Source organism: Rhinolophus hipposideros (assembly GCF_964194185.1).
Source record: "Rhinolophus hipposideros genome assembly, chromosome: 13".
In the NCBI taxonomy this organism is placed as follows: domain Eukaryota; kingdom Metazoa; phylum Chordata; class Mammalia; order Chiroptera; family Rhinolophidae; genus Rhinolophus; species Rhinolophus hipposideros.
In genome coordinates, this window is record NC_138059.1 from 1,099,146 (window position 1) to 1,121,607 (window position 22,462).

A 22,462-nucleotide genomic window follows, 5' to 3' on the forward strand; every position below is an offset into this window, starting at 1 on the left:
GGTGTCAGCATTCTGCTGGAACAGTCAGGTCCAGGCACAGGGCTGACTCCAGGGGCCAGGTGAGAGGGCTTGGGTTCTGGGGAGCAGTAGCTTTCTCCATCAGGGGAGGGAGGAGAGGCCAGTGGTGATGGAAAGAACTGCCAACTTGTGGCCCACTCCCGCATGACCAGACGGACGCCAGCAGTAAAAGGGTGTTGGAAGGGGGCCAACTTAAGGGGCCATGACAGTTCCTCTCTCCTCTGAATCCTGAGTACTGCCTCCAAGACCACAGCCAGCTCACCGCCTGCAGGAAGCCCTCTCTGGTGGCACGGTCCCAAGTCTCCTAGTTCTCCAAGAGCTCCTGCCATTACAATCACTCCCTCTCTCCCACAGGTAAACTGTGTCTGGGGCTGTTCTGGACGCTTCTGCTAGGAGGCCCCCAGCATGGCTTCCTAGGATGGTGGCCTCGTGGGCAGCCCTGCCAGGGACAAATGCCTTCTCCCATGGAACCAGAACCCAGCTGCCACCTCTGCTCTGGAGTTTGGCTGCTGCTCTATGGCCACATGCCCAGACCCCTGCTCCTGCCTGCAGCTCCACCAGGACCAGCAGGAGCTCCAATCCCCAAACCTGTTTTTCCAGCAGCTTCCATGCCCCTGACCCGAGTGAGTCACTGCTCCCCAGGTGCGTCGCCCACCCAGGCCAGTCACCACCCAGTCACTGAGCTCTTGCCCTGCTTCCCAAAACCTCTGGGCACCCTCCTCCCTCCTGCCTGAGAAGCACTATGTGATGAATGCAGAGAGGCCTCAGAACCTGGGGGGACTTTCTCTGTCTGGGTGAGGGCATGGGGACCTCCACATTACCTGCCTTGTCAATGAGACCCCAGCTGCCCCTAACAAGCCCGCGGGAGCCCGGGGCCAGCAGCATACAGGCGGCCTTCCCAGGGCTCTTCCCTGCACAGCCCACTCCCCTGAGGTCCCGGAAGGCACCGCCCCTGCACCTTCCGCAGGTCCCGCCTCTAGTAGCCGCTTCAGGGATGACAGCACAGGGCATCAGAGCCCCAGCCACGAACCCCCACATGTCAGGTGGCCGTGACTTCACACAATGTGGCCCAGAAGCTGGCTCATCCAGGACCACGAGCCAGGAAGGGCCAGGCATCTGGAGCCCCACCCCACAGGCCCGAGCCCATAGTGCTCGCAAGAGCCTTAGGCCACCGACACCCCCTTCCTGCAGCAGGCCTGCCCCTTGTCCTGGTTGGCGGGTGTCCCTCAATGGGGATGGCGCTGGGGCAGGCCCAGGGCTGCCCTCTGTCTGTGCCCCAGCCCCACTCTCCATCAGCATGGCCACCAGGGCAGAGAGAAAACGAGGCCTCTGGGAGGCCCACCCACGCCAGCCAGCAGGGTCGGCCTGCCACACAACACAGGAGAACCCCAAGGAGAGGCAGGGAGAGGGGTGAGGGAGGGGGAGCCTGAGTTTCTCCTGTGAGCGCTGGAGCCAGCGCAGTGGGAGGCCGGGCCCTGCGCAGGTCTGCCTGGTGCCAAAGTAGAGGGAGGCAGCTGCCCCTCCAGGCCAGGGCTGGGCAGGAGCACAGTGGGGGGAGCACTGGATGGGAGGGGTCCTGAAGGGTGGGAGGCAGGGTTGTGGAGACAGGAGGGGCCCACAGTGTCCCCTGCAACCAGGGGTTGAGTCTTTGCCTCCACACCTCACCCCTCTCCCCCGCCCTGCCCGCCCCTGCCTCTCCCCCATGTGCCAGGTCCCACTGGCCTCCACATCCCACGCCTGGGCGAGGCTCACCTCTCTGCAGGCATATCCAGCAGGCATACCTTGCTCCTGCTGCCCACCTCGCCCCTCAGAACCTATGTCCTGACATCTCAGCAGGACACTGAGGGGGTCCCGGGGGTCCTTTTCCAGGCCTCTGCTGACACGGTGACCCCAAGCCCAGAGCCCAAGAAGGCAGGGCCAGCACCTGCTCCTGCCTCCAGCCCCTGGGCACAGCCCTGGGTACTTACAGGCACCCACACAGACCCTATACCTGAAGGTAGGGAATACAAGGAAGGGAGTGGGTGATCCAGGGGTGGAGAGAGGGCTGCATAGAGGGAGCCCCAGCAGTGAGCTGCAGGGCCAACTCTGAGAAAGGGAGAGCAGACCCCTGCCCTGGGGGAGGCAGCCGGGGGCAGAGGCCCTTCCAGCTGGCAGGGCGGGTGGGTGTGGCCAGCCAGGGTGGGGCTGGTCCTGCTGGAATGCCTCTGCCTGGCTGGCTGCCCACTCCACCCTTCCAGTCAGCATGTGTCCCAGCTATAAGGCCTCTGGAGAGGAGGGGCCCCCACTGCTTCCAGAAACGCCCGAGATGAAGACTGTCCTGCTGCTCCTCTTCACCCTGGCAGTGGCTGCTGGGCCAGGTGAGCACTGGGGTGGGGGTGGGCAGCTTTGGCCTGTGGGCCAGACACTGGAAGCCTGGCGTTGTGGACCCCGAGACTCAGAGAATCCCGAAACTGTGGGGTGCTAGACTCAGAATTTCAAACAAAGTGAACCCCACATCTTAACGTAGTGGAATCAGACTTACAATGTTTGAGAATCCTAGAATCCTAGATCGGCCCACGGAATGGGCATTCTGAGAGGGAATGATGTTGGCAGCTGTCCTGAGATGCCTGCCCTGGGAAACAAATGCCTGGGTCCTCCGACCCCTGTCCTTCCCAGTCCCCAGGCCCCGCCAGGACAGCCCTTCCTCCCACAGGCTCAGCTTGGCCACGCGATAGTCTCCAGGGCCCTGACTTACCCTCAAGTCCTCAGAACCCACATCTGCCCATCTGGGGACAGTCCCTGGGATGGGGGACCTAGCGAGTCTCAGAGCTCTCGGATGCCTGTCACTGTTCCTCTAGACGCGCTCAGCACAGGACACCTCCTCCAGGCAGGGTCCAGGGCCCCAGGAGACAGGGACTGTCACCTCCCACTTGCTGAAGCTGTGTGTGGGACAGGAGCCCTGGCAGACCTGGGGGACCTCAGAGGGGAATGGCCTAAGGCAGGGGTGGCAGAGGGCTGGTCCAGTCTGCCAGGAGGGGTCTTTTTGAGCTGTCTCCCCGTGTCCCTGAGGGGCCTCCCCGGGGCTGGCTGAGGCCTCTGACACCCTCACCCCCAGCCCAGGCTCTCCGCTGTCACGTATGCACCAGCACCAGCAATTGTAAGGAGCCTCAGAGATGTCCTGCCAGCTCACGCTTCTGCAGGACCATGCTGACGGGTAAGTGTTCTGTCCAGGCGCCCCAAGGGTTGTGAGACCATGCCCAGGGAGGTCGGGGGACTCATTTGGAGACAGTGGGACATGGTGGCAATAGCAGCCGGGAGCTGGGACTTGGGGTGCTGTGGATGCTAGCTGGATGGGGTGTGGGGCTCAGAGGTGGCCACCCAGCCTGATGGTGCCCATCTCTCCAGTGGAGACCCTGTCAGGGAACCTGGTGAAGAAGGAGTGTGTGGAATCGTGCAAGCCCACGTACAGCCAGCCCGGCCAGGTCAGCAGTGGCACAGAGATCACCCTGTGTTGCCAGGGCGACTTGTGCAATGACAGGGTGAGCAGCAGTGCGCCTGCCCGGCCCCTCCTCACTAGCACTGCCCTGAGCCTGGCGCTGGCTCTGGGACTCCTCACCCTCTTCTTGGCCCCCAGCCTGTGACCCCCCCCCCCAGGGCAAGGCCCCCATTCCTTTCCCAGGGACTCCCATGCCCCCATCCCTTCCTCTCCCTGTCCTGGGGAATTCCACAGCCCCTCCCTAGCCACAGTGGGGGTTCAGAGACCCCGGGCTGCCAGCTTCCTCAGAAGGACTGGGGCCAGGTCTTGTGGGCATAAAGAGCCATCCCTCCCTGAAGACAAGAGGACGCAGCTTCCTGAGCAACCCAAGGGCAAGGGACAGAAGGCATCCTGACTCCTGACTCTGTATTCATTCTGTTTGGTTTCTGTTTATTTTTCTACTCGAAACTCCACATAGGAATAAATGATTGAAAACCAGTGTGGTTGTGTCTGTGTCTTCCAGGAGTGGAGGGGGCAGGGCAGAGGTCATCCGGTCACATAGGGCTTGTCACCTGGGGCCAGTCATGGCAGGATGTGTGATGCCCGAAATGCCACCATCACGCCTTACCTTCGGAGGGGACATGACCCTCCATAGGTACCTCCTCTGACGCTCCTGTAGGAGGAGCATAGCGCAAAGGCCTCCTGACCTGGGCAGACCAGGCCCCTCCCCCAAAGAGCAGTCAGGGAGGAAAGGCTGCCCTTCTTCCCTAGCACGCCCTCCATGCCTCCGTCCAGGAGCCTACAGAGAGGCCGGCTTGGGACCCTCCAGGCTCAGCTGAGCCTCGGAGCTGTGCAGAACTGACTGCCCAGTCCTGGCCAACGTAAGTCCAGCTACCTTGAGTTGACCATTGCAGGTGAGCCCAGCAGCCCCCTTGGCCACCCTCACCCAGGTGGAGAGAGGGGAGTGAGTGTGTGTGTGTGTGTGTGTGTGTGTCCGTCCATTTGGGCTGAGTGCCAAGAAAAAGCACAGCCTCCGAGGGCCTGGTTCCGGGCCCGCTGCCTGGATCTGAGCAATTTGAATCATTGCACCGAGCATCCAGCAGATGGGCAGGCAAGAGCACTTTCCCCCTTAGAGGGCCAGAGGGTTCAGAGGGGCTGGCCCCACTTCCTGGGCAGCCACCACACTCTCAGGCCTCACATGGGCGGCACAGAGCCCTGACTCCCAGCGGGGCTGGCACCCTTGCAGGCCTGGCCTCAGAAACCCCTGTGCTGCCCCCCACCCCAGCAGACAGTGGAGGGGTATCAGCTGGCGAGGAGGAGCCAGTATCATTTCCTGACTCTGGGCTAGGCACACACCTCTTAATTCCCATATTTGATGAGATGAGTCACTCACCCCAGTTCCTGGTGGGGGAACCTGGGGCTCTGGGTGTTTGTGGTCGAGCCCTGATGGCGAGGCCATCACCAATCCATCTGCCTCTCCCGGATGGGGCCACCACAGAACCCTGCTCCCTGCCAGGGCGTCCCCCATCCCTCTACATCCAAGCCCACCTGCCCAGAGTTGCCTGGGTCCCACCTTGTCTTTCTTTCCCAGTGACCTTGAGCACGCTACTACTCTCCCAGAACCTCGTGTGTCTTTGGCACTCACCTGGAAGCCAGCACCCCTCAGTGTCACCTGTGGCTGAGGTTGGTGGCCCTGGCACTCTCTGCAGGGCTGCAGGTCTCTCCCCTTGACACTCCCAGGAGCTTCAAGATCCTACCTGGTACTCCCTCTGCAACGGGAACATTCCAAAGGGCAGGTCTTGGGGCCAGCCCGCCCCCTGGTGGCCACTAGAGAGTGGGGCGTTGGGAGGAGCCTGCCGAGGGGGAATCGCTTTCCTTACCCAGAGCCATCCCTTCAACTACCCTAGACCCAACCCTGACCCTAAGCAGGTGCCACCTCAGGCAACAGGCCAGGGACAGGGATGGGCTGCCCTGGCCCTGTGACTGGATGGAGAGGCTGGCCAAAAGGATCATTTTGTTTATAACGTTTACACCTGTGTTCTTGAGGGACACGGTATAGTCTCTTCTGCTTGTAGTGTCTCTGTCTGGTTTAAGCATTAGGGTGATGCTGGCCTCCTAGATCAGTGGGCCCGTTCCCTATTTTCTGGATGGGGTTGTTGTATAAAACTGGTGATATTCTTTCTTTAAGTGCTTTGTAGAATTCACTGGAGCTTTCTCTGTGGGGAGATTTTTAACTACAACTCAAATTCTTCAAAAGACAGAGGGATAATCGGGTTATATATTTTTTTCTTGAGTGAGCATTGCTAGCTTGTGTCTTTGAAGGAATTTGCCCATTTCATCTGTTATAGTATTTATTGGCATAATGTTGTTCATAATGTTTCCTTATTATCCTTTTAACGTCATTATGACCTGTCGTAGTGTCATCTTTCTCCTTCCTGATGTTGGTGATTTGTCTCTTTCCTTTCTGGTCCATCTGGCGAGGGGTTTAAAACTCTTACACTCTCAAAGAATCAGCTTTCGGCTTGATTGATCTTCTCAATTGTTTTTCTTTTTTATTTCATTGATATTTTGCTCTTATTTTTATTATTTTCACTTTGGGTTTGATTTGCTTTTTTGTTGTTGTTGTTATTGGTTCCAGTTTCCGAAGGTGGAAGCTTAGGTGATTGTTTTGAGACTGAAAATTAATAAAAGGAAACCTCGCTAAAATGTAGTCCGGGAGCCAGAAGAGGGAGCTCTCAGACAGTACACGCCTGTCAGTTACAGGAAGAATTGGCAAGTATACAAATAGAGAAAATGGCAGCTGGGAAGAATCATCAGTTACAGGTCCAACAAGAAAGCATGTACATTGCATCCCCTACAAGGAAGTGAACACCCCAGCAGCTCAGCCAACGACAAACCATGAATTCTTGCGTTTCCCCAATGGACTTGTTGAAAACAACCCTTCTCGACTTCCTCCTTTTTCTCCACACAACACCGTTCCTTTCCTTCATTGGTGGAGCTTGCTGATGGCTTTTGCTATAGCTTGCTTGTCCCCAGCTGCAATTCTTTGCTTTTCCCGAATAAACCCATTTCTGCTGGTAATATAATTGACTGTTTTATTTTTTAGGTCAACAAGAACGTTTTTTTTTCCTAATACAAGCATTAGTGCTAAAACTTACCTTCTAAAATAGGCTTTAGCTGCATCCACTAACTGATACATTGTATTTTCCTTTTCATTCAATTGGAAGTACTTCCTAATTTCCTTTTAAATTTCTCCTTTGACCCAGAGTTATTTAGAAGTGTGTTGTTCAGCTTTCTAAATATTTGGGGATCTTATGGATATTTTTCTGTTCTTGGTTTCTAATTTAATTTCATTGTAGTTCAAGAAAATAATTTGTATGCTTTCAATCCTTGTAAATGTACTGAGATTTGTTTTATGGCCCAGAATATAGTCTATCTCGGCAAAGGTTCTGTGTGTACGTGAAAAGAATGTGTTCTTCTGTTGGGTGCAGTGTTCTTTATAGGTGACCCTAGGTGGTCTTAGGATGCAATTAATTTACTTGGAGATGACTGGACCCTTTCCAGGCTTGCTTTTAAGCTGTGTTAGTGGGACCAGGTGTGGCCTTTAATTCAGGGCTGAGTTGGCCACGTGACTGAGGCAATTTCCTTCTGAGCACTCTGCCCAAAGGCCCAGCATTTCAAGGTTTCTCCTCCCCCTCACACAGGTGAACTCCTGCCAGCCCTGTGTAAGTTCTGGAAACTGTTCTGCCTTCTCCTTGCACATCTCTGGGTAGGTTCCTCCAATGCGTGCCTGATGGGCACTCAGCTGAAGACTTGGGAACCCCCTGCTGACCTCCCCAGCTGTCATTCCAGGCAGCTCTCTTCTCTGTTCTGCCCTGTGAATTATAGCTCTACACCGGCTCTGCAATCAGAGACTGCGTTTGGGTTCCCCCGTCCTGCTCCTCTGTGGCCTGCAGCTCCTTTATTTGCTTCCCTCTCCTCCAGGATCACTGCCCCGTGCTGCCTGGTGCACGATGTCTGAAAAACATTGTTTTGGGGGCTTGGGCCCCATTTTGTAGTTTAAGGCAGAGAGGTAAATCTAGCTTCCGCTGATTCAACACAGCTTGATACTGAAGCCCACGACACGCTCTGCTTTTGGCTTATGTGTTTCTTTCATGCCCAACAGTGTGAGCTTAAATGAGGGCAACAATAATTGGGAACGTGTCAGTGTGGGGACAGAGCCCCAGAAAGCAGTTTCCAGGCTCTCGGCCTCACATAGAAAGATGCTGGCTCAGGCAGTAAATGGCCATCAACTGTGATTGGATGGCCATCAGCTGTGGCTAGTTAGCCGTCAGCTGTAGCCACTGAGCCATTGGGCACTAATATAACTGCCGTGGCTACACTAGCAAAAAAAAAAAAAAAAAAAAATGGGGGCTAGCAAGAAGATGGTGGCTGAGCCTGCAAGTAGTGCAGTGAGGGTTGCGAACAGTGTGGCTCCTGCTTCCTGTTTCTCCAACCCAGCCGCCAGTGAGAATATGTATGACTCCCCTACTTGTGGCTCTGTGGGTGTTCCTTTTTGGCCTCACCATGTCCTGCGTTCTTATGTGGGGAGTGGGAGCAGAGACCCTGCATGACACCCTGCATGACAGTCAGTTTCATTCCCTACCATATCAACTCCTGGCACACGGGGAGTCTAGCTCGGTGACTATTTGACAAAGAGCGTGACCAACCATCCTAATCTGTGCGGGGACTTGCTCACTGTGCTCTGGGGGCTCAGTGCTTAAGGGCCTCCCAAATGGCTCGTCTCTTTTAAAGAAAAAAAAAACCTTTACAGTAAAAGAAATGTTATTTCTGGCATTTAAAACAATGAAAATTTTAGGGCCCATGAAAAATCTTAAAACGTAACAAAAGCTAAGTGTTAGGAAAGTTGTATAAAAAACAACTATTTAATATTGATGTTATTATGGTGCGAGAGGTCCATGAAACAATGGGATCCTTTCAAAGCTTTTACGCTGTCAGCTGGCACCAGGTGTGGCCTCTAAGGCCTAGAGATGCTAAGTGATTTGCAGAGGTCAGAGAGCAGGTACGGCAGCGCCAGGTGGGGACCAGGCTGCATGTGGGCCGACTAAGTAACGCGGCGTGGGCGACTGGGCGCAGTACCGCTGATAGAACACGGGAAAGGAGTGGGAGTACCGGAGAGTTAGCCACACTGACCACTGCCAGCGCCCAAGGAGACGGCCGGTGGTGTTGGGGCGGTGCGCGTGCGTCTGACGAGCGAGCGAGTGTCACTGCGGGACCGCTTATGTGTGTGGGCGTCGCTGGCTGTCCGCAGTGTCGCAGCGTCCTGACGCCAGGGCTGGGGTCCTCGCCCCGCGGGACAGAGGAGCCCGCAGGCGGTGGAGCCGGTGGAGCTGGAGGCGGGGCTGGGGCTGGGGGTGGGGGGGCGGGGCTGGGGCTGGGGGTGGGGGGGCGGGGCTGGGGCTGGGGGTGGCGGGGCGGGGCGAAGGCGGGGCGGGGCGAATGCAGAAGCGGGGGCGGGGTCGGGCGGGGCCTGCGCTGAGCTCACCGGCCGCGCTGCTCCGCCGCAGCACTGCGGGCGATCTTTGCGGGACGCGGGGACCCGCGCGTTGCCAGCCCCAGCCAGGGACCAGAGCGCGGCTGCGGGTGAGTTACGCGCCCAGCGCGGGCTCCGTGTGGTGAAGGTCACTGCACTCCCACTCAGCTAGGACCCTCATTTGAGGCGGGGTCTCCGGGAGTGGGTGGGAAGCGCGGTAACGCTAGCCTGGCCTCATTCAGGCCTTCGGCATCCCAAAGCTGACGCCAGGGAAGTGGGTCTTGAAAATGGAGTTATTTTCAGGAAGGGGCAGTCTGATTGAGTCCTCTGGGCCCTGCACCTGAGCCCGAATACCCCCGTGGGGAGAGGGGAGTCGTTGTCCAGATCCCCCCAGCCCCTTCCCCGAGGTGGGTATTTCCATCCGGTTCATCTTGCCAAGTGCCCCCTGGAATGCATTCTAAGCGCATTTCCCCACAGCCGGGAGGTATCTCACCACTGCTAGGAGCTCCAGCAGTGACCCTGACTCAGACCTGAGAGCCCAGGGAGGGCTCTGGAGGTCTTCCTGGAAGAAGGGTCCCTGGCTGGGCCTTGAAAGTAGCAGGAAGTGGGGGACCTACGCAAGGACACTCCAGGAGTAAAGGAGAATGGGGAGCAGTGAGGAGAAACCTACTCATGGGGCACATTCTGCCCCGGCCAGTCACCCTACAGCCAGGGACCTGGGTGAGGAGGGCGCTGTGTGCCAAGCTCCCATAGGGCCCCTGCATGAACCACCCCCTGGGTAGTGTGGGTTTGGGCCTAGCATTCACGGCCCCTGCACCCTCCGCAGCCACCTCTGACCGTGCCCACCTCTTTGGCACTGCCTGCTTCAGTCCGCACAGGCCTTCTGTTTTTGCAGGTACTGCTCTCTCCGGTTGCAGTGTCCCACCTCTGCCCCTTTCTCATCTCATCTCACGACCACTCCTCCAGGAAATCTTCCGATGCCCAGGCTGAGTGGGGTGGCTCCTCTGGTCCCTGGCACTCCAGCCCATGCCCCCTGTGGACCCTTCAGGACTCCCCCTTCTTGTGCCCCTCTGTGCAGGGCTGCAGTGCCACCAGTAAACCAGGAGCTCCAGGAGAGCCGGGGGTTGCCTGACCCCCTCTGTGCCGTGCTCCAGCCCCAGCCTGAGTTGACTCAAGGACCAGCTGCTGTCCACCTCCCCACTTCCACTCTGCCCTCGCTTCCAGCCATGGCACCCCTGCTCGCCTTGCTCCTGGTGGCCCTGGTGGGCCTACCTCTGGGTAAGATGGGTGGAGGATGGCGAGATGAACAGACCCACGTTTGGGGGCAGGCGGGCTAAAAGTGGGCAGGGAGGCCAGAATCCTGCTGGCCACCTCTCCTAGCTGTTCTGCCCCCGGGGAAGGTGATGGGACGGGGCCTGACAGGCTGGTGGAGGGGCCTCTCCCTGTCCTGTGACCCCCAGGCCCCTTCCACCCCACCTCTGAACCCCAGCTCAGGCTCTGGACTGCCACGTGTGCTCCTACAATGGCGAGAACTGCTTCAACCCCATGCGCTGCCCATCCATGGTCACCTACTGCATGACCACACGCACTTGTGAGTCAGTGGGATGTCCCCACAGCCCTTTCTCGGGAGACTGAGGGATGAGGGCGCCAGGATCCTTTCTGGGAGTCCTCCCAGCTGAGGGGGAACTTGCCCTAATGGCCTTGCATGCTGGGGTTGGGCCAACCTGGGGTCCCGGCCCCTCTCAGGGTCCCAGTCAGCCTCCTGTTCTCTGCAGACTACACCCCAATCAAGATGAAGGTGAGCAAATCCTGTGTGCCCAGCTGCTTCGAGACCGTGTACGATGGCTACTCCAAGCATGCGTCCACCACCGTCTGCTGCCAGTACGACCTCTGTAATGGTGCTGGCCTCGCCGCCCCAGGGACCCTGACCCTGGCCCCCATACTCCTGGCCACCCTCTGGGGTCTGCTCTGAAACCCTGGACTTCCTCCCCAGCCCCCAGGCCCACTGGAGGACAGAGCTCTGAGAGGCACAGCCCTACCCTCGCACCCCGCACTCCCCAGTCCCGCACTCCCCAGTCCCATGCTCTACCTGAGACTCTCTCAGCCACACCCAGAACTATCTGTGAGAGGATGCTTGACCTCCCCCAACCACCTTTTCCCCCAGTACAGGACCTTTGCATTTCAAAAGGCCCCTGTGGGACTGGGCCTCCCCAAGACATCTGGCCTTGGTGGAAGAGTTTGGTCCTCCTGTCCCAAAATGGGACATCCAGCAAAGTGTGACACTTAGGGGGGTCGTAAGTCAGCCACGGAACACTGATTTGCACGGAGACATGCCCCGCCTTCCTGCCAGCCCTGGAGAAGGTGTGGGATGAGGGCCATGTGAGGAAGGCCTTTGTCCCAGCTGTCCTAGGGAGCAGTGCCAGGCGGCCTTGGTGTTAGGACAAGGGTCTCAGGTCTGAGTGGTTTCTACTAAATGCTGTTGCTAAATACTACAATGCAGTACTTTGCAGACACAGTTGTAACTGGATGAACTTGATCTAAGCCATAACCAGAGAAGTTTAGCCAACTGCGGAAGAAGAAATTAACATGTAATTAACCAAATAGTGTGTGTAAGCAATGGCTAAGCCTCCCTTCAGGTAGATGGGAGCTTTGGGAATCCCGTCTCCATTGTTTATCAAGGAAATAAAACTACTTAAGGACTACCACGGCTCAGTTAGTTCTTGAATAGAACACCCCAAGTGTGAACCCCCTTGAGTTCCCTAACACTGGCAGAGGAGGGGTGGGTCCGCCTGAGGAGGATCCTGAGGCCTCTCCCGCCTCAGAAGCCATGTCCACATCCAGGGAGGGGTCTGTCCCTTCCTGTTCAGTCAAACTCGACTTTCCCCACTCCCCTGGCTGGCACTTGGCTGGTGCTGCCAGTGGGGCCAGGGAGGCAGGCCGGCCGGCAGGCTGGGCTATATTTGGTCAGGCTTGAGAGCTAACCCCAGGGCTATTTTGGGCAGGGCAGTGGGCCACCTGAGGCCTGGTGTTCAGGCCCTGCAGAGCCGCCGAGCGAGCCCCTTTACCAAGGGGTCTGAAATGTGACCTGCGCTGGAGAGGATGTACCCATCCCAGTCAGACAGCCTGGGGGAGGGGGTGCTAGTCTCATGGTGGAGCTGAGCTCTTGGGGGCGGAACTGGGTTGAGGTGGGTGGGTGGGGCTGGAAAGGAAGGGAGGGGGACAGGAGGATCGCGCTCCTGTCAGCTGCTGCCTGGATTCCCTCTGCACTCTCAAGAGGGATGACCACTGCCCAGGCCGCTGGCTTCAGGATTCCGGTGGAACAATCTCATGGTGAGCCAGCCTTCGCCCAGAAGGTCATTGGTCAGCCCGAGGGGCCCACGGGCTTCTGACTCTGCTGGAGGGGAAGGCAAGAGCTCTGTCCCAGGCTGAAGAGCTCCACCACGTCTTGGGGAGTGGCCACCAGGTACCCCAACCTAGCTGGGCATTGGGACCCCCAGGGACCCAAAAATCTGCGTCCCCACCCCAGGTGAGCCCCATCCTTGGCCAGGTTTGGGAAGCATAGGTCTGCTCAGCACTGGTCATCCTGGATACAGGTGGCTCAGGGAGCGCAGGCCATCCTTCCAGGGAGGCCGGACAGGTCATGCAACATTGTGCCCTGGTCACACAAGACCTCAGGCCTCCTCACCTGACCAGTGCCCTCAGCTTCAGTGGCAATGCCCTTGGGGGGTTATCCCTTGGCCCCAAATTGCGGCTCTTGTTGGGAGCCTGTGCTGGAAGTTCCATGTTAAGAGCTTCACTTCAGGGAGCAGAGGAGCTCAAGAAGCAGGACGTCCTGGGGAAGCCCAGGCTAGGGGTCCTCAGGCAGGCCTGGGTTGGATCCCCCAGAGGGTCTGCAGGGACAGCCCTCACTCTGGGCCACGAGGCAGGAACCTGGGAACCCCAGAGTGGCTGGTGGAGTGCTCAGCCCAGACTGCTGGCCAGAACCTGGCTGTCTCCTCCCCCTGAGGCCCAATCAGGTGTGAGCTCCACCCTAGGGAGGCTGAGAGGAAGCCAGACCCCACGCCAGGAGCAGTCAGCCTCAGGTAAGTGGCCAGTGACCCCCACCCCGAAGCTGGCTGCCAGGCCAGCACTGTCCTCAGGATGCCAGCTAGGAGAGAGAGCAGAGGGGGGCGGATGTGGGCCTCCTGCCCCAGCAATCCCTGACCTGACCCAGCGGGAGAGGCCTGGGAACCCATTGTTACCCTGCTTGTGTGAGTCTTTTGTCCTGGGTCAGGTGGCACCCTTGGCCAGCGCTGGGAGGACCCCGGGACCAGGTCCTCCCTCCCTCCCATCCCAATGGGTGATGGAGTAGAACCCTGCCCGGCTGCTGTTGGCCTCTGGGGTCACTGAGAGCAGGGGTCCAGTGGGAACTGAGCATGCTACAGTGTGTGGGAGCTTCTGACACCTGTCTCCTGCATCTGTCTTCCAACCTGACCTCGTCCCATCCTAATACTGACAACACTGCCCCCAGCCCTGGGGACCATGCTGCTCACCCATCCCCACAGGCAGGATTCTGCCTGACCGGGCCGCCCTTGGAACTCTGCAGGAAGCGCAAAAGGCGGTCAAAGGATGCTGGCCCAGGCCCTCTAGTGGAAGTGTGTGGTACTGCACAATAAGGGGAGCCTGCGGAAATCAAACAAGCCAGCTTGTACCCACTGCCTCGATGACGATGGTGACTCATGTCTGTCCTGTTTCCCTGTGGTTGTGTCTCTAAACTCCACAATAAAGGCAAGGTAGGCGCCATTATCATGACAGTGAGGAAACTGAGGCACAGAGAGGTGACGTGGTTGCTCTCAGGCTGGCAGGCCTCCTCGCCCTCCCCCTACACTCCTGCCCTACTGTACAGTCTCTTCTCCCACCAGCCAGGAGGCTCTGCACCCCAAGTCTGGAGAGGGAAGCCAGGAAGGTGGCTTTATAAACTTAAGAGAATCTTGGTGTGTTAAATCATTATAAGAGCTTAGGGTCAGGAAAGCTTAGAAGGAAATAATTGGAACTAGAGGTTTGAGAAGCCACAAGGACCGGAGTCAGGCTGTCCCACCTGTGTCTGGGGGCCGGGTCGTGGGGTGGAGTGGCAGAGAGAGGAGGGCAGAGGGCGCCAGGCAGCCTGGGCGTACCCCACCTGTGTCAGGACCGTGGGTCCAGGGCTGCTGGCCAGGCAGTGGGCATTCCCACTTCCGGGATCTCTCCAACAGAAATGAGATCCCCCATAGAGACAGGTGTCTGGGCTCTTCCCTGCAGCTCTTTGTGCATCTCAAGCCAGGAAGCAGCCTGAATGTCCCGGGGTGGCTGGCTGACGGTGCCCTGGCACCTCCCGTGGACAGCTGTATTAGATATTCACCGTGGGATGGAACTGGGAAGAAGCTGGCACTGCGGGCATTGACCTGGAGCCCCTCGGCTGGCGTCCGCAGCCAGAAGCAAAGCACGAGCAAGCAACTGCTGTTCCAGCTCCTCTGATTTGTTGTGACGAACACCTTTTTTATTCATAATTCTAAAACTCTGAGAAAGGTGGAAAGAAATTGAGAGGCCCCTTCCTTTCTCACACTCCCCCTTGAGCGGGTTTTGTTGGATCCTACAACTCGGGGTGGCCTGCAGCTCACCACTCACATCTCTGAGCCTCAGTAGTCTTGACGATAGAAGGGAATGACAGTTCGCACCGAGCCAGGGACTTGTGAGAATTAACAAGGCTGTGGGTGCAAGTGCCCAGTCTGGGGCTGGCACACAGGGGGCCCCAGATGGACGGATGGATGGACGGACAGATAGGTGGACGGTGCCCCTTCCCTTTTATCTCACTTCCCAAGGTCTGGACACTGCCTAGGGCCATGGCCCTGCCAGGCGTTAAGGCTGACCAGAAGCCCTAACCTGACCCTGACCAGCAGGGGACTCCGCCTACGGCCATAGCTCCCACCATTGCTCATACTGTCACCTCAGAGAGGTCCCCTCAGTATCTCATTGAGCTAGTGTGTCTGCCCCCTTCTCTGTGTCTGCCCACCAGCCAGCCTGGCCTGATCTCAGCCCCACCTTCCCAGTCTGGTTTGGCTGGTCCTGGTGGCTCTGTTGGTCCTAGACTCCTTTCCACCCTGGCTCAACCAGTCTTGATCTCAGAGCCAACCCCTGCACAGGGCAAGGGGACAACCCGTGGGAGGGGAGTGAACAGGGATTCCTGAGGTACACTGGGAACGGTTGGTTCCATGGGAGACAGGCTGACCCACCACCTCACCCAGTGGCTCCCTTTGAGGGGAGTCCCTGGGGAAGGCTGGTGGGGCTGGATGAGAGAGATCGGACCTCCAGGAACCCACCCCTCCACTCCAGCTTTCTGGCTCCTGAGCCCGCTCCATCTCTCCTGGGAGCAGGGGCTGTGCCCCCACTTAAGGAGCCCACCAGACAGAGGGGTGGACAAAGGCCACTGAAGCAGCCAGAGCAGAGAGACGGGTCCCTGGGCTGGTGGGGCGGGCTCCCTGTGAATAGCCACGTGCTCTGCCCCCCGGGGACAGGATGGCATGCCTGATGGGTCGCTTCCACAGTATGGACATCAGCTCTCAGGTGTGCCCTACAGGGCTCTCACCCATCATGGGGCCTCTTTCAATACCAAAGGCCTGGCCCCTAAGTTCACGGGAGCTCAAGTCTGGACTGCCCCCCATGCCAGAACACCCCCCCGTGAGTGTCTGCTGCTTCCCTGGGGGCCAGGGCTTCAAAATGAGGTCTTCACCACACACACTCACATTTAAGACCCTTTAATCTTGGGCTTTCTTTAAATAAAACAGCAACACTACAGCTTTCCCATTGTGGCTTAAGGCAGACGGCAGCGTGGAGTCGGGCGGGCGTGGCTGTGCTCCTGGCCAGCTGGTGGCTGGCTTCCTGGAGGGGCGGCAAGTAGGCAGTTCTGGGCTCCAGCTGCTCTGGCCTGCCCTGTAGGCCGAGGGGCAGGTACAGGGGCACAAGCAAGTGGCCACACACATGCGTGGCAGCAGTCACATAATCAAGGCTCGGACCCGGGTGTCCCCTGCCAGCCAGGGAGCTGAAGCTTCCTTGCTCAGTGCTCAGTGGCTCTGGGCCAGAGTCTGGCTCTGCAGGCCTCCCTTTCCCCAGCTCGGAGAGGGATTAGGCTGGAGAGGGCGAATGCGGCCGGTGACTCCATCAGGGAACCCTGAGAGCAGCTGCCAGGACAGGCCACTGGAGCGAAGCCAAGAAGACCCCTGCCCAGCCCCAGCCCATCTGGAGAGGCAGCCCCTTAGAGCAGGAAGGAAAAAATCTGCAGCAAGACAGGATGTCAGGCAGACAGCCCAGCGGGAGGGTCAGAGGGGGCAGGATCCCACCCATGGTCACACAGCATGGCCCTATGGGCACTGAGGGATACAGGGGCGAGGGTGGGGTGCAGAGAGCACCCCGGCAGAATCCCACTGTCTCCTTGGCAGCAAGTCCCAACTAGGACACCCCGAGCCACGGGAAGCTCACCACCTCCATAGAAACCCCACGCCATCCGACCTCCACACATGCCCCAGGCGCGAAGTTTGGCTGCAGGCCATTCCCACCCCAGGGAGGCCAAAGGCAGCCAGGCCTCCCTCCGAAGCACCCTTCTGTTGGCCTGGCCTCTGACCTGCCAGACTCCACCCAGGGTCTGCCCCTCCCTCGCCAGCACAGAGGAATCTGCCTTGAGATGCTGGCAGTTCCTTGTTGTGCCCAAATCAGGCCCCCGCCCTGCCCCCAGGATGGCTCTGGCGTCACCCCTGGCACCCCCAACACAGCTCCAGCTGCAGGCTCTGGTGCTCAGGGTGGCTCTAGATGGTCCCTGTTCTCCAAGCACTCTACACGTGGGCCCCCCACTTTGCCCATCATCTCCACCCTGAGGACAGAAAGGTCAGGGTGCCCATCCCATGCTCAGGGCAGGGAGGGCCAGAGGGGCATCACTAATGGGGCAGGGGGAGCGAGGCCGAGCAGGTGCAGGGGGCTGAGTTGTCACAGGGCCACTCCGGCTGGGAAAGAGCCCCGCCTGGTCAGCCCAATCAGCACTCTCTGCCCCCTGGAGGGCATAGGAGGGGCTGGGTGGGCAACTGCCCCAGGTCAAGGCTGGCAGGCAGGGCGTGGTGGTCACTGGTTCTTGACGGCGGCAGCGGCGTCGACCCCACTCTCAGCCCGGAGCAGCCGGCTGCTGGCCTTGTTGTAGGCAATCCAGAGCAGCAGGTCTTCAGGTAGCTCAGGGGGCTCCACCTGCAGTGGGGAGAGGAGGGTGAGGCTCCCACAGGCCCCCCACTGCCATGGGGACCCAGCAAGGCTGCTGCCCTCACACCTCTGTGTGAGGGAGCTGCTGATGCCGCTCCCTTGTCCGAAGGCCATTCCCCAGCCCCAGGCATCCCCACCCTCCTGGACCCAGTGTTTACACTTCCCCATCCTAGCTCTCAAGACGTCACCCTCCTTTATCGGGCCTGTCTCCCCTACAAAGCCACCCTGAGCCCTCCGTGTAGCCCCAGAACCCAGGTAAAAACCCCTGAAGCCAGCTGGTTGGAGAGGGGTGACAGGTGATGGGCGACCCAGAGCAGCTAGGGGCCTGTGGAGTCAGACGGAGTAGGGGGTGCAGAGGTGGCGAGGCGGCCATCAGAGCTGCTTTGCTGGAAGAGCGCTGGACAGAGGCTTGGTGAGGCCCTCTCTTTCTGGACTTGCCCCCAGGTCAGCTCTGGGCCTGACCATGGTATTCCCGCCCCTGCCCGCTCAGCCACACCAGCCGCCTGCCTGCATGCTGGGCCACCATTTGTGATAGAGTGGCAGATGAGATGCTGGGCTCTCTCTGCCTGAGGGGTCAGAGGCCTTGCAGATGGGCTTTGGGAGTTCCCAGGGTTGAGGGGAAAGCCCCGGGTGAACGCCCACCCCCCCAGGCATTGAGGAGACCAGGCAGAGGTGATCGGAGCTGGAGCCCCAGCCTTCCCTGAAGACAAGGGAGCTGCCCCCGTTACAGGGCATGTCCAGGCCGGAGCACTCTCCTCCCAGCCCAGCTATTCCCCCAAGGCCATCCTGCCCCACACCAGCCTTTCAGCACGTGGGACTCAGCCCGCCCCAAACAAAACCCAAGACTCCATCTGGGACTCCCTCCCAGGGGCTCAGGCTAGAAACCCGGGCAACCTCCGGCTATCCCCTGGCCCTCCAGTGCCTGGCTGAGTGTTCTTGGGGTGTCCCTCCCCTGTTGTGTGGTCAACCCCCTTATCCCTCACGTGGACCTGACCCATCAGCCCAAGAGACCCTCCCTCGCAGCAAAGTTGCCTTGGTTCCCCTCTGTTCTGCTTGTGCTCCCAGCTCTCAACCCATTGATTTAAACCTCAATGGCAGTCACTGCCCCAGTCCTGGCTTCCTGACACATGAAAGGACACTCAGAGCATCTCCGTCCCTAAAGGGGTGGGGGGAAGGTCCAGTCCCTTTGAGGTTGTTCCTGGCTCAACAGAGACAGAAAACCAGAGAGCTGTGCCTGTGGCCTGCCATGCACCGTCAAGCAGTTCCCATCACCTCTCTGAACCTCAGTTTCCCCACCTCTGATACAGGGAAAGGCTGGCTCCTCCCAATTAAAGTGAGGCTGTGTTCCTCCTCTGCTCAGGAGGTGCCTGTCCATGGTTAGAGGACAGTGCCTGCCTGAGGGCAATGAGGGGTCGGGACAGGCCCTGGCTTGGGCATGGAAGCTCCAGGCATGTTTTCAGGAACCCGCCTGCAGCAGGAGCCTGCCCTGGCAACCACTGCTGCAGCAATGGCATCCCCAGGGCCTGGTTGCCATGCTGCAGTAGCCAGCTGTGCTGTGCTGGGACGGGCCTTGAGCCCCCGGTGGCGCTGTGGCCTCTCTTCAACTAGAAAAAGAAAAGCAAACCAGCCCCTCAGCTGTAAGTTGTGTTAACAGGGGTCTCAGGTTCTTAAGAACTCCCAGCAATCTCCTTTTACTGGCACCCTCCCACACACACACTATGTTCAGAACCAAAGACCAGAGAGGGTGGCTCCACACTCCAGGCCACACAGCAGTGCCAGGACTTAAGACTACTGGGAGAGACCTAGTCTGGGGTTCCCTGTTCTGGAAAAGGTGGCCTGTGGGGCATGAACCCTTGACGGGCCAGGTTAAGAAGCGGCAGGAGGGGAGCATGCAAAGTCCAGTTATGGAGAGTTGATTCGGGGACCCTGGGAGCTCCCAAGAAGAAGGCATCAGTTTAGAAGGTCCCGGGCCCAAAGGAAAAATCTGGAATGGTACGCGGCACTCGGTAGCACTGCAAGGGAGTGGGCCTTTTCCAGGGGAGGGGGCAAGGTCCAGGAGTCCTCAGGGCCCCGCGGAGGGGGTGCATTCAGGGCGGGGGGGGGCTCACCCTGCGCTTGCACAGATGCTGCACGACTCGCTCCGGTGAGGTGCCCAGCACGTGCTGGCTGGAGCGCAGCAGAGCGCACACGAAGCCGTCGCGCAGGCTGATAAAGCGCGCCTCCAAGTAGAAGGCGCGGTCGTCCCAGCCCAGGAGGCGGGTGCGCACTTCGAAGGCCTCGAGCAGGCGCAGCGAGCGGCGGTAGCGCGCGCACGAGGCGGCCAGCACAGCGCGCGCCCCGAGTGCGCGCAGCGCCCCGAGCACGCCGCAGCGGGCCAGGTGCGCGGCGCGCGCCACATCAGCCTCGCGCAGGTAGCGCGCGTTGTTCATGTGCAGCAGCAGGTCCAAGTCCGAAGGCAGCACGCGTCCCGCATAGCGCGACTCGGCCAGCAGGTCTCGAATGCGCGGCTGCAGCAGGCGCGCGCGCAGCATGGCGCACGGCACACGCACCAGGTACCAGCCGTCCAGCAGCGCGAAGTAGGCGAGCGCCAGGGCCAGCAAGCCAACGAGGAGCCCCGGCATTGCGACAGAGCCCGTGACGCCGGTGCCAGCCGGTGCACGCTGCGCTGCTGCCGGTCAGCCCCGGAACCCGCGAGCGCAGCACGGCCGGAGCGAACCACCTCCCGAAGCCGGCAGAGGGGGTAACGCGCCTGCGGCCGCAGGAGCTGTAGGCGTCTCTCAGCCCCGGGTTCCCCTCTGCCCTCAGTGGTCCGTCCCGCCCCGCCGCCGGCGCGGCTGTGGCTTCCCCTGGCGGGCTGCGCAAAGGACCGCGCTCCGAGCGCCACAGCGGCGCCTGGCGGTCTCGCTCCGCGTTGCAGGCGCAGGAGCGCCCGGGGTCGTCCACAGTCGCCACCCTCGCTAGGAGCGGAAGCCCCTGGCGTCTCCCCTGGCCTTTGAAGACTCGGACTGGCCCTGGAGATTCAGGCCCTGAGCTGAGCGGAGTCCCAGGCGGGACTTTGTAAGAGAAATGGACACAGCGGGTCCCCTGGGGCGCTGCTTGGAGACTACTGGAAACCGACCCTCCCCTGCTCCTGAACCCGCAGAGCTCTCCATTTCCGCAGGGCGAGAGCCCTAAAGCATGTGCGGCACATTTAGGACACGTCACAGGCTGACCCCAATACACCTTTTCAGTCCCGGCCTGTAGCCTCATTACTCCTCCCCACCCACACCCACCCCTGCCCCGCAAAGATCCCGATCAGCTCAAGCTCACCCCCAAACATTCCCACCCTTTGCCCCTTTAAAAACCGGAGCAAATAATGTGTGGGGTGGAGGAGGGTAGGTGGCGAATGTCAATGACTCAGCAGGAGATCAAAGGTGCCTTGAACTTGGGACTCGGCCCAGCGCACAGTCGCACATACTCGGATGTCCTGTCCCTCTTCTCGACGAGGCTGGGGAGCAAAAGCCCGGAGAAGGCCAGGCCAGCTCTTCCTGCTGGCCCCCGGGGCTCTCAAATGACAGCGTTTGCCAGTGACCCGGGAGGCGGCCTCCGTCAGTCTGGCTGGAGCCCTGGAGCGGGTGCGGTGGTGGTGAAGGAGCCCCCGGTGCTTGCTGTGAGGTCCCGGCATCTCTGAGAAGGCATCCAGTCCACACCGGGCCTGGGCTCAGGCAGCAGGGTTCTTGACCTCCTCCCTCCTAAAGGGCGAGCTCAGTCTCCCAGGCAGCCCCGTTCCACAGTCCCAGGCTGGGGCTGGGCAGCTGCATGGGCCTCAGTCACCATCAGGCAAACACTGAGTTCTTTGCTTTTCTGATTTTGCTCCTGGGGCCAGCAGCTGGGCAGAGTGGGATTTAGGTTTTCCTGGGTCCCCAGATCTGCTTGCCCACCTCCAGGGACAGGGAGCTCAGTTCCTAGCCGTGCAGGTCCAGCTGCGCTAAGAAAGGCCTTTCCTACACAGCTCACACTTGTCTGTAATGCTCCGCGGTCACGGCTTGGCTCTGACTTGGCCGTCTGGAATGGGAACTGGAAGGACATGTCAGTCTCTTTGTCCACTTTGTCCCACCTTCCCGGGGAGGGGCCTGCAGCTGGAGGCCTTGTTCTGGAGAGGCCAGCGAAGGCGGGGAATGAGAATCCAGAAGGGAGCTTACAAGGCCCTGAGCCTGCCTCGCAGCCTGTGCTCCTCCTCCCTGCTTCCTTCTGAGCTTCTGCTGTCCAGGCTGCCCCCCAACACACGCACACACACACAAAATGCACACACTGTTCCCTCTGCCAGGGGACCCTCCTGGCTTAGAGCATCTGAGCTCGAGGAACCAAGCTCTAGCCTCGGGCCCCAGGTCCTGTGCCAGATCCTGGCTGATAGGCCTGAATCTCTCCCTGGGGGCGTCCAGAACGCAAAGGCCAAGCCAGGTCTGTGTGCTGAACGTGCCCTGGGCCCCAGGGGGGCGAGCCTGGGAGAGGCCGGAACCCAGAGTCCCCCTATGGGAGCCAGGCAGGCTGGGTGAGCCCCAGAGTCTGTAGAGGGGGGTGAGGGGGCGGGGACTGTCAACATTCGGAGTTAGTCGGGTGCTGGCACGAGGAACTCTAGCTTTCTAGCTTTCTGATTTCCTAAAGTTGCCACCCAGGGACCCGTGTCCAAGAGGAGGGTGGCAAATCGCCTGTGGACACACACCTGAGGGAGGATGCTGGGCTGGGTGGGGCTCCCTGGGCCTCTGGCTGGGATGTGTTGGTCAGCATCCAGACCCCACCTCACCTCCACCCCAGAGCTCCAGGACTTGGGTTCTCACCCTGCCTTACCCACCACTCGGTACGTGACAGGGACCAGAAGTGCACTCCTGTGCAGGTCCCCACCCTGGCACAGGCTGCCCTCCCTCAGCCCTGGCCCCCTGGGGGCAGGGAGGCAGGCTGTTTTCAGAGTGGCTTCTGAGGCATGAAAAGGTGTCCACCTGGAGATTCCCCCGGATTCCATGTGCATGGCCTGCTAGCCCCAGGCCCACAGTTACCCTCCAAAGGAGCCCTAAGAGGTGTGATGGACTTTGGTAAGGGATTGGGAGAGGCCGGCCGGTCACTGGGGACCCTTTTGTATCATTTGAATTTCTTACTGTAGGTGTGGAACACTTAAAACCAACAAAATAAAAAATATAAGTAACAGAGGGAATGTCCTCAAGCTG

At 59.5% G+C, this 22,462-nt stretch overlaps 3 protein-coding genes across 5 annotated transcripts; 2 read left to right on the forward strand and 1 right to left on the reverse strand.

Annotated features, from left to right (window-relative positions):
* Positions 1–2,260: 2,260 nt before the first annotated feature.
* On the forward strand, positions 2,261–3,638 carry LY6D (lymphocyte antigen 6 family member D; the record flags this gene model as incomplete). The annotated part of the gene is made up of 3 exons (XM_081070650.1): positions 2,261–2,375; positions 3,113–3,211; positions 3,403–3,638. 3 exons carry the CDS (start codon positions 2,261–2,263, stop codon positions 3,636–3,638), a joined length of 450 nt encoding a protein of 149 aa, XP_080926776.1.
* Positions 3,639–8,743: 5,105 nt separating this feature from the next.
* LOC308506817 (ly-6/neurotoxin-like protein 1) lies at positions 8,744–11,707 on the forward strand. Of its 3 annotated transcripts, none has more exons than XM_081070791.1 (5): positions 8,744–8,856; positions 9,040–9,115; positions 9,901–10,283; positions 10,495–10,596; positions 10,781–11,707. In XM_081070791.1, the coding sequence occupies exons 1-5, from the start codon at positions 8,754–8,756 to the stop codon at positions 10,975–10,977; spliced, it is 861 nt and encodes a 286-aa protein (XP_080926917.1). In that variant the 5' UTR covers positions 8,744–8,753; the 3' UTR covers positions 10,978–11,707. The 3 variants fall into 3 exon arrangements, with proteins under 3 accessions (XP_080926917.1, XP_080926918.1, XP_080926919.1); XM_081070792.1 differs by having other exon boundaries at positions 8,760–8,856; positions 10,084–10,283; XM_081070793.1 differs by lacking the exons at positions 8,744–8,856; positions 9,040–9,115 and adding an exon at positions 9,483–9,725 and having other exon boundaries at positions 10,084–10,283.
* Positions 11,708–15,760: 4,053 nt separating this feature from the next.
* THEM6 (thioesterase superfamily member 6) lies at positions 15,761–20,099 on the reverse strand. Its single transcript, XM_081070643.1, has 2 exons — positions 19,370–20,099; positions 15,761–17,249 (listed from the first exon to the last, which is right to left on the reverse strand). Exons 1-2 carry the CDS (start codon positions 19,880–19,882, stop codon positions 17,130–17,132), a joined length of 633 nt encoding a protein of 210 aa, XP_080926769.1. The 5' UTR covers positions 19,883–20,099; the 3' UTR covers positions 15,761–17,129.
* Between the last annotated feature and the right edge of the window lie 2,363 nt (positions 20,100–22,462).